Source organism: Ranitomeya variabilis, chromosome 2 (assembly GCF_051348905.1).
Source record: "Ranitomeya variabilis isolate aRanVar5 chromosome 2, aRanVar5.hap1, whole genome shotgun sequence".
In the NCBI taxonomy this organism is placed as follows: Eukaryota; Metazoa; Chordata; class Amphibia; order Anura; family Dendrobatidae; genus Ranitomeya; species Ranitomeya variabilis.
In genome coordinates, this window is record NC_135233.1 from 1,006,908,218 (window position 1) to 1,006,922,568 (window position 14,351).

Consider the following 14,351-nt stretch of genomic DNA (forward strand, 5'->3'; position numbering starts at 1 on the left):
GGGACCTGCTATGGGCTCGCATTTATTAAAGATGAGCTAGTTGGACATTTTTGGCTGAAGACGAACTAAAAATCAACTCCAAAACCTACTGCCAGATATTAGAGGACACTTTCTTCAAACAGTAATAGAATAAAAAGTCTGAATCTTCCAAGAAAACCACAACTTTTTTTATGCAGGACTAATGCTCCATCGCTCCACTGAAGTAAAAATACAAATGGTCTAATACTTGTGCACACAGTGGACATCTTGTATGTCTGTCGGCTGAGTACTTTTTGTCTCAAAGATTTTACTGGACTTCCCAAAGCCTAGTGGTAAGGGGTTTTTAATGGGGAGAGTGGTGTAAGTAGTCAGACACCTCTGTTGACTGCTTATGTCCTGAAAAAAAACAAAAGATTTGGTATTTTAATTCCGGGAATAATCTGTTGGTGGGAAGAATCAGGAGGCCCCACACACACTAGATAAACGTTCATGTGTATTTGGCCTCAAGGTAAGGGATTGGCTATGTTCTTAACCATAGCCAAGAACTCATGTTTTTTCGCTTATTCCCTGGACTCACCAAGTGTCTGGTTAACCCACTGGTCCTACAGCTATTGAATGACAATTCTAGATGACATGAGGTTTAGTCTAGAAGGGGTTGTCTGGAAACATACTGATGACCTAGTCTAGAAAAGTCATCAATGTGAGATGGGTGGGGACCAATATCCGACACCCCCACCAATCAGCCGATATCTGCTCTGACAGTAGCCAGATGTAAGCAATCTTTAGGCAGAACCTCACTGTTTAATGGCCTCTACTGAGTTCACTTGACATGGAGATAAAGTGCAGAAGCTCTAGGGCTAGGTGATAAATATGTACATCCCGGACAGCTCCTTCAGGCGGTGAATCCTGCATGTGCATTTATATCCATGTCAGAAATGGAATAGTACCACTATGGAATAATAATAATCCAACACAGTAAATAAATGTACAAGTGTACCGCAAAATAGATGTAGTGCGAGCGTTGTAGAAAACAAGTTATCCTTTATATACAAAGTGAACTGATGCATCAAAGTCAATGAAAGCATACATGAGGAGGCATTGTCTAGTGTTATAACTTATTTTTCACCCTTTTACAAAGGAACAATGCATCTTAAAGACGTCCAAACATACCATTACAAAATAAAAAAGGTCCTATATATTAAAAAAAAAAAGTAACAAAAGGGGAAGGCTTAAAATAAAATAAAAACGTCCAATATTTATAAAATACAAAATGTCTTCATGGCATTGAGTGTCCTTCGTAGAAACTATTCATAGTGTCTTTCAACAGAGACCAGATGGCGTTGTGTTATTCCGTATAGTGTTCAATCCGCCCAGGTCTACAAAACCAAGATCTAATAGCTATAAAATACTTGATATAAAAGCATTTTACAAAAAAAAAAGTAAAAAAAAAAAAAAAAGATAAAAATGAAGATTAACGTAGTATCCTAAGGCACTGTGCTGTGAGATCTCTGCAGTCCATGCAGTGTTGTTCTTCCGGAGGAGTAATCGTCTCCGCTCACACGTACGCTCCGAGGGCGGAGTGGAACTCAGTCAGACATTGTACCAGTTGCTGGAACTTGGGCCTTTCTTCAGGGTCCAAAGCCCAGCAGCATGCCATGACTGCAAACCTGGAGAACAGGAGGGTGGTAGAAGGTTATACATGGCCATGATGCAACATCAACAGCAAAAATGAAGCTTAACAGGTGTCATCTTCGCTGTATCTGTAGATATGAAGGAGGGTGTCAAGATGGAGGAACGCATAACTTTATTAGGGAAGGTGCAGAAGGTGTTGTGATGGGGAGCCTAGGTCTGATAAGTGCACAGTGGGAAATGTTCATGTGAGTAGTGGAGTGTTCAGAGCAGGATGTCCTGCCTATTAAATGGCGGCCGCCCGGCCAGGGGGCTGATCTGTATTTCCAAATAATCCGGTAACAGAACATGCTGTGCATGCAAATCAATGACTAAACATAACGGGCCGGGACGGTCAACGCAAAAGATGTTCCTACATAATCCTCTCTACAATGATCATAACGGGGCACAAGTAAAGGGGTCTTTTAGAAAACCAAAGTATTCCAACATTCAGAGATGCCAATAAATCATGCAGAGAACTAAATGACAATGTCTGTAAAGCACTGTGGAATATGTTAGTGCTATATAAGCATAAATGAAAGAATAATTAGGTATGAAGGACATCAGAAAGCAGCATCAGAGCCATTCCCACCACCAAAGTCATGTTTGTCTCTACATACTGGCACGTTGTACAGAACTCATACTTACAGTTCGTCGGGGCAGTTGATCGGCTGAGCTATTCTGTAGCCGTCTTTTAGGTAAGCAGCCATCTCAAATGGGTCAATATCAACATAAGGAGTCTGTCCCAACGTCATCAGTTCCCATAGTGTTACTCCAAATGCCCACTGCAAGAAAGCGCAATACACACGGTGCGTGAGAGCAATTCTGCATCCAGACAGTAACCAACCAGCTACTGCAAACATCAGATTATTATTTTTCAATTGCATTTCTTCATGTAACATTTTAAAATTTTACAAAAAACCCAAACAACCGGATTTCCCCTTTGCTGCAGAGCAAAAGCCTCCATTTATGCCGGGTCCTTATATGACAGAAGGGCTCGGCTATTACCACTACCTCTACAACCCCTATGGCTGCAGATCTGAAACTGCTCCAAATTATGAATCGCTCCAAATCATGTGCTTTTTTTTTTTTTTAATAAATGTTGATTATTATATTTTGGATGAAAGGAAATGTACTCTACATGTTTTGGGCAAGAGACATGTTTTGGGTCCCCACTGGCTGGCGTGGGGCGATCTACAGAAGCTTGCAGAACCTCCGCTGCACACAGATGTATCAAGCTGTAGGTGAAGCTCCACATCCATCGCTCCACAGTCAGGAACAGAAGTATGTTAGTCCCTAGACCAACTACAGTAACAGCCTGCCTGCAGAATGACACAACCTGCCTCGATATAGCAGCCCCCGCAGTAGTGTCTGTGCCCCCCGCCACCTTTGCCAGCTATTTGCTGGGGCAGGGGACAAAGGTAAAACATAAATCCTGATTGTTGGACAATGCAGAGAAGTCTGTAGGGACCGGCCATAGAAAGCGATGATAAATAATAATGACTCCTTGAACCAGGTCATTTTCTACTTTCTGCTGGGAACAAGACTCTTGAGTGTTTCTTCAATAGAAGGAAGTCTGATTTCGCAAGTCTGAAATCACACAGATATTGTGGAATGTTCTGGGCACTCGGGACATTTCTGAAGTCTTGGCTGCTGATAAGATAAGTGAGTTTTCATATTTGATATAATGGGAATCAGATTAGTGACATAATAAAACAACACAACCATTTATATAAATGTGAAAATAGAAAAAGTGCCATTGTAAAGGGTGCGGACACGATGATGTAAGGTGCAGGTGACCCCAGACAGGGCACCTTCTGTACAGCCCTGGTAAGACGCCATGAGCGTGTAACACAAGAGAGATGACTTATTACAGGGCTGCTCTGTGTAGGTGGAGTATGAACCCAGTAGCACCAGCAGCCCGGTGAGTAAACCAGTGTAATGCTTCCACCTGTCAGCCTTATCTGTGTAGTTGATAGAATAGGTTTCACTTTAGTAAATTATATCTACACTTACAGAAAATCTAAAGTGAAACAAGGAGGAGTAAGTGAGGCAGGGAATTATAACTGGGTGCGGACAGAAATCATCATGTGATAAAAATAAAATTATCAATATAATTACCATTAAATACTATTCATTTGCATATATTGGTCCAGAGGCAGCTGCTGATTTCTTATCTGCACACCTTGCACAATTGTGAAACCAGCCGCTCTCTACAAAGTGGGGGGAACACAATTTGCACCTTTTCGGTCTACAACTAGATCCAGAAATATTTGGACAGTGACACACATTCTGGCATTTTAGATGTTTTCAAAAACATATTCAAGATATAGTTATGTACCATATTTTTCATTTTGTAAGATGCACTTTTTTCCCCAAATTTTTTTTGGGGAAATGGGGGTGCGTCTTACAATGCAGATATACCTTATCTGTGCTGCCGCTGCGGGTATCCGGCACTTGCCGCCGCGCTTTGTCCCCCTGTGCTTGCCGCCGCACTCTGTCCCATGCTGTGTAGGGAGCTCTGCCGTTCCATCCATGCTTTCCTGTGCATGTGCAGTGGATTCCTTCCGGAAAAAATGACCGCCGGGAGGTGGCGCATGCACAGATGGAGATCTCAGCACAGAAATTTCACGGAGATTTCAGTGCAGAGATCCCCATCTGCCCATGCGCCGCCTCCCGGCGGCCATTTTTCCGGTAGGAATCCACTGCACATGCACAGGAAAGCATGGATGGAAAGGCAGAGCCCCCCACGCCGCATGGGACAGAGTGCAGCGGCAAGCACTCGGGGACAGAGCGTGGCGGCAGCAGCAATCGCCAGGGACAGAGCGCGGTGACAGAGCACAGCTGTTGCATCGGACACCCGCAGCGGCGCGCCGCACATTGGAACCCCCCCTCATCCCAGCATGTGTCCTGCAGCAACTTTCCACTCCTGCCTCCTCTAGCAGCAACCCCGCTTCACTGCAGCTACCACCCCCGGCAAGGGATAAGACGCATGGATTATAAGAAGCACCATTTTATTAAAATAAAAGTTTTTTTCCTATTTTTCTCCTCAAAATGTGGGGTGCATCTTATAATCCGGAGCGCCTTATAAAGCGAAAAATACGGTAGTTATGGGCTTAAGGTGAAGACTTTTAGTTTTAATTTTAGGGTATTCACATCCTAAATTACAGCTCTGTAGCCACCTCTTTCAAGGGACCAAAAGTAATTGGACAATGATCTCAAAAGCTCTTTAATAGGCTGCATGGACTATTCCATCGTCAATCCATGATCAATTAAGCAGGTGAAAGGTCTAAAGCTGATTTCACGTGTGGCATTTGCATTTGGAAGCTGATGCTGTGAACCTACAATATGCGGTCAAAGTAGAACTCAATGGAAGAGAAACTGACCATCATTAGGTTAAAAAAAAAAAAAATCTATCAGAGCTCGAGAACTTAAAAAGGCCTGGACGTCCACCGACGACAACAGTGGTGGATGATCGCAGAATCCTTTCCATGGTAAAGAAAAACCCCTTCACAACATCTACCTAAGTGAAGAACACTCTCCAGGAAGAAGGTGTTTCGGTATCTAAGTCTAAGATAAAGAGAAGAATTCATAAGAGCAAATATAGAGGGTTCATCACAAGATGCAAACCATTAATCAGCCTTAAAAATAGAAAGGACAGATTAGACTTTGCCAAAAAACATCTAAAGAAGCTGCCCATTTCTGTAAAAGCATTCTCTGCACAGATTAAACTAAGATTAACCTGTTCCAGAATGATGGGAAGAAGAAAGTATGGAGAAGGCATGGAATGACTCATGATCCAAATCATACCATATCCTGTAACACATAGTGGGGGCAATGTGAAGGTGCGTGCACGCATGGCTCCCAATGGCACTGGGTCACAAGTGTTTATTGATGATGTGATTGAGGACAGAAGCCGCTGGATGAATTCTAAAGTGTACAGGGTGATACTGCTCAGATTCAACCAAATGCAGCAAGGTTGACTGGATGATGCTTCACAGTACAGATGGACAATGACCCAACTGTGAAAGCAACCCGGGAGATTAAGGAAAAGAAGTGGAATATTCTGCAATGGCTGAATCAATCACGAGATCTCAGCCCCATCGAGCAGCATTTCACATGCTTAAGTCAAAACTTAAGGCAGAAAGACCCACAAACAAGCAACAACTGTAGGCAGTTACAGTAAAGGCCAGCAAAGCATCACAAGGAAGGAGACCCAGCGTTTGGTGACGTTTGTGGCTTCCAGACTGCAGGCAGTCATTGCCTGCAAAGAATTCTCTACAAAGTGTTAAAAATTAAAATTTTATTTATGGTAAAATTAAATTGTTCAATTATTTTGAGCCCCGGAAATGAGGAGGCTTTTTAGAAAAATGGTTGCAAGTCCTAAACGTTTCACAGGATATTTTTATTCAACCACTTTAATTAGTGCCCTGCAGAGCAGAAATCACAAAGATTCGGTCACTGACCAAATACTTCTGGACCTAAGTGTATTTCCATCTCAAGAATTCACAGCACATCTATATCCAGGTTTGGGACCAGCATCTGTCTCTGGAAAGGGCCTGGTTACACCACCGGACACCGCGTTGTGTGGCGTTCACAACTCCTAACACATAGGTACGCTCCTTTTATGGCACGTCCCACGTCCCACTCATACTCCACAGTATTCTGGGGATCGCAGCACTATTGATGCATATATCGTCTTGTGGCCATAATTTATACATTATACATGGTGAAGCCTTCACCCACAGGGTTACCCTATCCTACTCCACCTACATTAGATGTATAATCCTGTCGCATATTAATACAGATTGTTACTGCCAATAGCCACACCATACCATAATTGGAAATCTATCACCTATAAACAATACTATCCTTTAAACTAAATCTGAGCGACCATTACAGTCCTCTTTTTGATCCACAAGTATTCCTACATACAAGGATCTACGCTATATCCGGAGACACCTCTCACACCTATCTCTCGAGCAGTCGGTCTACTGAAGAAGGTCTATGGCGGACCGAAACGTTTATTATATTGGGACTGCTATTTGAAATAAAAAGCATATTCAATACTACCTACATAACCAAGTTGAGTGCCAAGTTTCTTTACTTTATTTACGTCTACTGGTTTGGGGAACCTACCTTGTGCACCAACACAGTAGTGCCACGATATACTTCACTGGTTACACCACGGTCATGGAGGAGCTAGATTGCAAATGGTCGGTAAATTTATGTACAGTCAGCAAAAAAAACAAAGCATTTTTTCCATTACTTCCCTCAGGACAGCACCATGGAGGACGTCCTTCCTTGACCTATAGCGGGACAGTATCATAGAGAGGTTAAAAGAACCCTCCCACCACCACACTCCAGTGTTTTTTCCTGTCCCTACAGGGACGGACGTATGAGAGGTTGCTCCTAGAGCGAAGATAGCCTGTGGATTCTTTTCCCCCTATCAAGTGGTCCGTGGCCGACACCTAACTGGGTAGAGGTCCCTCAGCTACCAGTGCTGTACCAGATGGACTCAGAGTTTGGGGGTTTCAACCTTCCCTTTTCCTGGTCAGACGGACCGTGGCAGACTCCTCTTTGAGAGGTTCCTCAGCCAACAGGCAGCCTGTGCAATGGGCTTAGGGGGATCGTGCGGCAGGTCCAATCCTTCCCCCTGTCAAGTAGCCCAGGGTGGAAACTCCCCGGTGGGGAGTCCCTCAGCCCCAGAAACCAGTCAAGCGGACGGGCTCCTGGGTAGAGCCGCTTCCTCCCGGTGGGGGGGCTCTCGGCTCGGACGCCGATTGGCAAAACACCGCTACTCCCGAAAGTTGTGTGGTGAAGTCTATTGTGCTTCTGGTGACGTCAGAAAGGGGCGCCGGCACATAGGATCGGCGTGCATTCTTCGATGGAACACGGAAGGGTGCACAGGCAGTAATGCAGCATTCCTGATGGGACGCCACTTCCTTCCACGGTAGGCTCTCGGCGTTACCAGCTCCCCCTGTCTTCTAGCAGGTATGGAGCCAGCACAGGTGAGTGCATGGTTTAATGTTGCATTGATGGCCTGGGCCTCTGGGCTGACTCTAGTCTCATGCCTTTGTGCCAAAGCTGTACCTGGAACCCATTTACAGCTAGGCCTTGGACCTCTAGGCTATGGTAGGGCCATATGTCCAGGCTACATCTCATGACTGGACTTCAGTTAGTTGCAGGTCTTGTCTGCACAGAGCCTTATGATTGGGCTTCAGAGTGACTTTTTGGAAGCATGCTTTCCATTTTCTGGTTCAATAAGCAAGTGTTTCACTTTTCTTTGAAACCTAACTACTCCATCCAGAGGAGGACACAAGGTGTTAATTCAGCACATTGTCTCCATGAAGACTGCCCTCCAGCTGCTGCTCATTAATTAGCCTTTGGGTGGAGTCAGTCTGACAAATGAGATGTACTGTTCAGAGTGGAGATTTATCTGGAACTCTGATAGATGGCTCTTTTGCTTAAAAGTGTAAGTCATACTGCTTCTATGCATCAGATTGAGTGCCTCCGTGCATAATACTGCATCATAGTGCCTCTATGCATCATATTGAGTGCCTCCGTGCATAATTCTGCATCATAGCGCCTCTATGCATTATATTGAGTGCCTCCGTGCATAATACTGCATCATAGTGCCTCTATGCATCATATTGAGTGCCTCCGTGCATAATACTACATCATAGCACCTCTATGCATTATATTGAGTGCCTCCATGCATAATACTGCATCATAGTGCCTCTAGGCATCATATTGAGTGCCTCCGTGCATAATACTGCATCATAGCGCCTCTATGCATTATATTGAGTGCCTCCGTGCATAATACTGCATCATAGTGCTTCTATGCATCATATTGAGTGCCTCCGTGCATAATACTGCATCATAGTGCCTCTATGCATCATATTGAGTGCCTCCGTGCATAATACTGCATCATAGTGCCTCTAGGCATCATATTGAGTGCCTCCGTGCATAATACTGCATCATAGCGCCTCTATGCATTATATTGAGTGCCTCCGTGCATAATACTGCATCATAGTGCTTCTATGCATCATATTGAGTGCCTCCGTGCATAATACTGCATCATAGTGCCTCTATGCATCATATTGATTGCCTCCGTGCATAATACTGCATCATAGTACCTCTATGCATCATATTGAGTGCCTCCGTGCATAATACTGCATCATAGTACCTCTATGCATCATATTGAGTGCCTCTATGCAAGATACTGCATCATAGTGCCTCTATGCATCATATTGAGTGCCTCTGTGGCATCATACTGTTTCATATTGCCTTTGTGCATCAGATTGCTTCACAGTTCCTATATGCATCATAGCGCTTCATAAGTTGCTTCATGTATCATATTGCATTGTATTGCTTCATGGTTCCTATATGCATCATAGTGCTTCATTATTCCTATATGCATCATAGTGCTTCATATTGCCTTTGTGCATCATATTGCATCATGGTTCCTTTATGCATCGAGTGCTTCATATTGCCTTTCTGCATCTTATTGCATCAGAATGCTTCATGGTTCCTATATGCATCATAGCGCTTCATAGTGACTTCATGTATCATATTGCATCATATTGCTTCATGGTTCCTATATGCATCATAGTGCTCATATTGCCTTTATGCATCATATTGCTTCAAGGTTCATATATGCATCATAGTGCTTCATATTGCCTTTGTGCATTATATTACAGCATATTGCTTCATAGCTCCTATATGCATCAGAGTGCTTCATTGTTCCTATATGCACCATAGCGCTTCATAGTTACTTCATGCATCATATTGCATCATACTGCTTCATTATTCCTATGTGCATCATATTGCATCATATTGAATCAGACTAATAGTGCCTTTGGACATCATATTGCGTTATATTGCTTCATAGTTCCTATATGCATCATATTGCATCATAGGGTTTCAGTGCCCTTTGCCTCAGGGGGTATTATTAGTGTGTCGGGCTTGGTGCCTTTTTCGCCTCTGGCTGTGAGCCACTGGGTCAGACCTTCTGTCTGGTACCTTGTTGTGTGGCCACACATTGTATCATCGGCCTACCACTTCACATTTTTGTCTTGGGCCTCAACTCCGGATATGGAGTCCTTGTGTTTTGGACCCAGATCCAGCTTCTGCTACTTCATTCTTTACAACAGGGCTTAGTCAAGCAAACAGGCTTGAATTGGCTTAGTAAAATCTGCATTTCTTCTGTTTGGAACAGATCTCTCAGGTAGGTTCTACTTTGAGTGCTAAAGGCAAGTCTATTACATAATTAGCTTTAAAAGATGACATACGTAATTTTGGTACATCCTATAAAAGGACATACTACTGTCCTGGGAGCAGAAAATCCCACGAGTTGAAAGAAGGGAATCTTTCAGCCTTGGAATGCTTTGCCTTAAAGATATTAGGACTATCTACAATTTGCATAGTTTTGGGGGCACCCTCAGGGCACATTTGTTCAGAGCGGCCTATCACGTTCCCTAATCAGTCATTTTATGTTTGTGTGTGTAGCCCATTCACTATCTCCATCTATCCCCCACCCCCTGAAGATGGCTGTGCAATCATTGTAAATAAAACATTGTTGATACACACCTGTACTTTGTATCTTCCCTGCCTCATTGTAGGGTGTAAGCTCTCAGTAGCAAGGTGGGTTTATTTTGCTTTAATTATTATATGGTTGTTACTTATGACTGTTGTGTTTTAGACTGTCAAACTGTAAAGCGCTGCGGAATATGCAGACACTATATGGATGGAAGTTTATTATTGTTGTTATTATTATTAATCCTTCCCAAACTCCACATTCGGCAATCAGATAGACAGACAGTTTCTTGTCCCATAAGTCTGTTGCGTTTTGTTTACCAGGGACATCAGCTCTGCCTTTTGTACCTTGTGGTGAAGCAGCAGCTCTGTGTCGTGGCAGAGGATCCCATTCTTGTGGCTCTTACAGCAGTCATGGCTCCTAAGATAAATGAAACTGTATCCAGGGCTCTCACTGTTAAGACCCCCATAGTCTCACTGCCTCACAGTAGATAATCTCCCTCCGTAATGAGGAAGAAACCTACTTTTTCTCTAGCCATGGAATATGGTTACTCCCACAATGGCAGTCTGAGTGTATAAAGATCCCTGAGAAGATTGCCTCTTGAGATATGTACGTGCGTAATATGCATATATGGACAAATAAGTTGACATACTTATAATGTCTGGACTAATGACTCGTATAAATGCAGTTCTGAATAATTTCAAGTGTCGGAAGATTTTTACTAGCACTACCACCACCACCTTCATTGATTCAGAGTCCGGACTCCCTGTGTCTAACATCAGTAAAACAGGAGTGATGATCTACGTTTCTCTTTCAGCGCTTCTAATGAGAAGCCCGACGTTGGTAATGGCAGGAGATATTACCTGCCGGATGGTGTATTCCTTAGTTTCAATAATAAATAACCCTTCTTGGGGTTAGACATCTAAGGATTTGGAATAGACGTGATCTCCTGGATGAGTAATGTGCGTACACCCAATGCTCTGCCATTATCCATGTACTAACCGTTATTGGTTTGATATTCCCGCAGTCCAGGGCCTCTGTCCTGCAGGTCTCCTTGTAGTACGGTAAGCTGGTCGGTAACCAAGACTTAACCTGAGCCCAGAAGGACCGATGAAGGAACAGTCCTGGATTATAAGCACATGCAGCTTATTATTGGTCGGTACAGTCCTCATTGTGTGGTGGCTGTGACTTTCACCATATTTTGCTGGGCAATAAGGTTTTCTAACCCTATTCTGGGGCTGCGATGTCTATAAGTATCTATCACAATAAATAACTTGCTGTGGTTCATTATTGGTATTGGAGTACAATGGGTGTATCTCACTCTCTGCTCCTGATGCTTATTTCGTTTACCACATTCATACTGAAATTGGCCATTATAGATGCATACCAGGCACTCACTACGGTGATTTTCTTTGCGGATCTCTTTAGATATCTATGTTTTTTCTGATCTTTCAGATCCTTTATATATTTTAGTCTGGTTTTTGCCTGGGACTTTGGTTCCTGGGCTTCTGTACCCACCCTGGGAGAGTTGCTTTGGTATTCTCCATGGTGCTGTCCTGAGGGACGTAATGGAAAAAGGGAAATTAGACTTACCGGTAATTCCATTTCCAGTTAGTCCCTCAGGACAGCACCCATAGTTCCGTCCCTTATGTTTCTGTTTTTAGGATTGTTCGGGATTAATCTACCGGCAGATTGTTCGTCCTTCGGGTCACCATGGCTCAAAATTAAGATGAAGCAGTTTAATGGTTATTACAGACATGTTTATAAGGGCACGTTTAGACCATTTATTTCCATCCTTCGGTGGTACTTTGAAAGAACACTGGAGGGTGGAGGTGGGAGGGTCCTTTTAACCTCTCTATGATCCTGTCCCGCTATAGGTCAAGGAAGGACGTCCTCCATGGTGCTGTCCTGAGGGACTAACTGGAAATGGAATTACCGGTAAGTCTAATTTCCCTTTTTTTCCTGTGGTCAAAAAAAAATAAATAAAATCATCTGCAATTCTTTGAAACCTTTGATCAGTCTTTACCGAGCATGTGCTAAGAGACTAAGCTGCGCAGTACAAACTAAAAAAGGAGGCCAGAGAAGAAATCGGATTCTCCATTTCCCATCAATCTGCTAAGACTGCCTCTTCGGCTTCTTCCTGCACCACCCGCAGCCTCCCCAACACTGCTTTTGGCTCTGAGCCTCTGTCAATCAGACACCACATTGCAGTTCCAGCAAGTTGGGGGAGAACAAGAGGGAGGAAAGTAGGGCGTAGACACAAAGTGGAGGTAAATAGTCTCTGCCAGAAGGAACAAGCTCAAACGAGGGCAGTGAAAGAGGGTTCACAGCTGAACGCAAAGACTAAGACCTGACCTTTCTCTTGCCTTGGAAATACCCCTGAGGAACAGAACAATAGTAAAACTGAAGAAATGTCCGTGTTGGCTCTGCACTCACACATCCCGACTACACCCAAGGAAGACTTGGGGAATGGGGTGGTCTCGTGGGTCCGAATCACTTCTCCTGTACTGTATATGGGGTGTAATTCTCAGTATCTGCTCTTATTCTGTACGCCTTTATTAGGGATGTGGTCTTTCTAAAGGGGCATGGGGAACATTATTAAAAATCAATGAGTTTTTGACCAATTGTCCAGAAAAAAGTCAACAACTTGACAAGCAGGTTGGTAACCCTGGTGGTGAGGTGACAGCACATGCCCATCTCTCCTAACATTGAAGAGCACACTTCCAAGTTACATTTAGGAAGCCTTATACAAATCATTAGAGACCTCCTCGCTATTCAGTACAGTGCACAGCAGGACCCCATTATCCAGCTAGACATGGTGGGATCAGCAGCCATCACAGAATTGCCAGTATTCTCCCAAGTTGGGCGACATCGTCACAGAGCACGCGCCAGCTCTCCTGACAGGTCTGTTCCAGTAAATCCCTCAGCATCAAAGTTTCTTACTTTGGGTCGCGCTGTTCCTCTGCTTCACAACTTAGAACAATATGAAGACAATGACAACTAAGCGTGACTAGTTCACGTATCAGTAGTGTGGCCATGTACAGCCGGGCACTGCTGAATCCGTGCTGCCATTCCTCTTATTAATAGGGGTAAGTAACAAGAAGGAAGTAAAGGCGGTGAACGTCCTGAGCCCATTGGAAAACGATCGCCCAAGTGCTGATCTCATGGCTGAACACTAAATGCTTCTCTCCTCCTGTCTGTAATCCCCTCTCCTAGTACTTCTGTTCCCACCTTTGCCCTCGGCGGTGAATGAAACATCTAAGCGCAGAAGTCTTTGTTCTTATCCCAAACAAGTGTCCGACTTACATCAAATAAACACGTCAAAAGAGTGTGGAAAGAATGACCAGAGTAGGATGCTATCCCTGATAGATGGGCGCGCAGCTCCTCTACATACACAGCCATTACCAGAAACCAGATTATCCCATTCTACGTCCGTGGTGGGAAACGAGCATTAGCCGCCACACGCCTCTACGGATTTAATTCTAATAGGTTTCTTTTTATTAAAAACACTGCAGTAATTAAAGGGTGCAGCTTTATGATAATTGTGCCAGTTGTCATTAAATCAGTGTAAGGCTACTTTCACACTAGCGTCGGGCACTGCACGTCGCAATGCGTCGTTGTGGAGAAAAAACGCATCCTGCAAAGTTGCCCGCAGGATGCGTTTTTTCTCCATAGACTTATTAGCGACGCATCGCCACACGTCTCAACCGTCGTGTGACGGTTGTGTCGTGTTTTGGCGGACCGCCGCCACAAAAAACGTTAAATGTAACTTTTTTTTGTGCGTCGAGTCCGCCATTTTCGACCGCGCATGCGCGGCCGAAACTCCACCCCCTCCTCCCCGGACCTTACAATGGGGCAGCAGAAGCGTCCTAAGACTGCTTCCGCTGCCCATGTCGGGCGTTTTTTTCACAGTATGCGTCGGTATGTCGGGCCGAGGCAGCGCGACGGCCCCATACCAACGCTAGTGTGAAAGCAGCCTAAGACAACATACACCCCAGCCTCCATTGGGCGATACTGTGCAGAGCGAAGGACATCATCAGCGTCGTTCATTCAGGGTGATGGACCGGTCTGGTTACCCGGCCCTACAGCAGAAGCCATATTCAGGCGCAGATAGGAAAGAAAGAAGAAAACAAGATGTGCACACTGTCATCACCTTATTAATAGG

At 44.2% G+C, this 14,351-nt stretch overlaps 1 protein-coding gene across 3 annotated transcripts in view; it reads right to left on the bottom strand.

The window, feature by feature from the left end:
• Positions 1–1,000: 1,000 nt before the first annotated feature.
• RYK (receptor like tyrosine kinase) overlaps positions 1,001–14,351 on the bottom strand; it is a 128,323-nt gene continuing 114,972 nt past the window's right edge. For all 3 annotated transcript variants that reach the window (XM_077291274.1, XM_077291275.1, XM_077291276.1), the window contains 2 exons: positions 2,296–2,432; positions 1,001–1,646 (listed from right to left, as the gene is read on the bottom strand). In XM_077291274.1, coding sequence (XP_077147389.1) covers positions 1,535–1,646; positions 2,296–2,432 — 249 coding nt within the window. In that variant the 3' untranslated portion in view covers positions 1,001–1,534. The remainder of the gene's footprint in view (positions 1,647–2,295; positions 2,433–14,351) is intronic.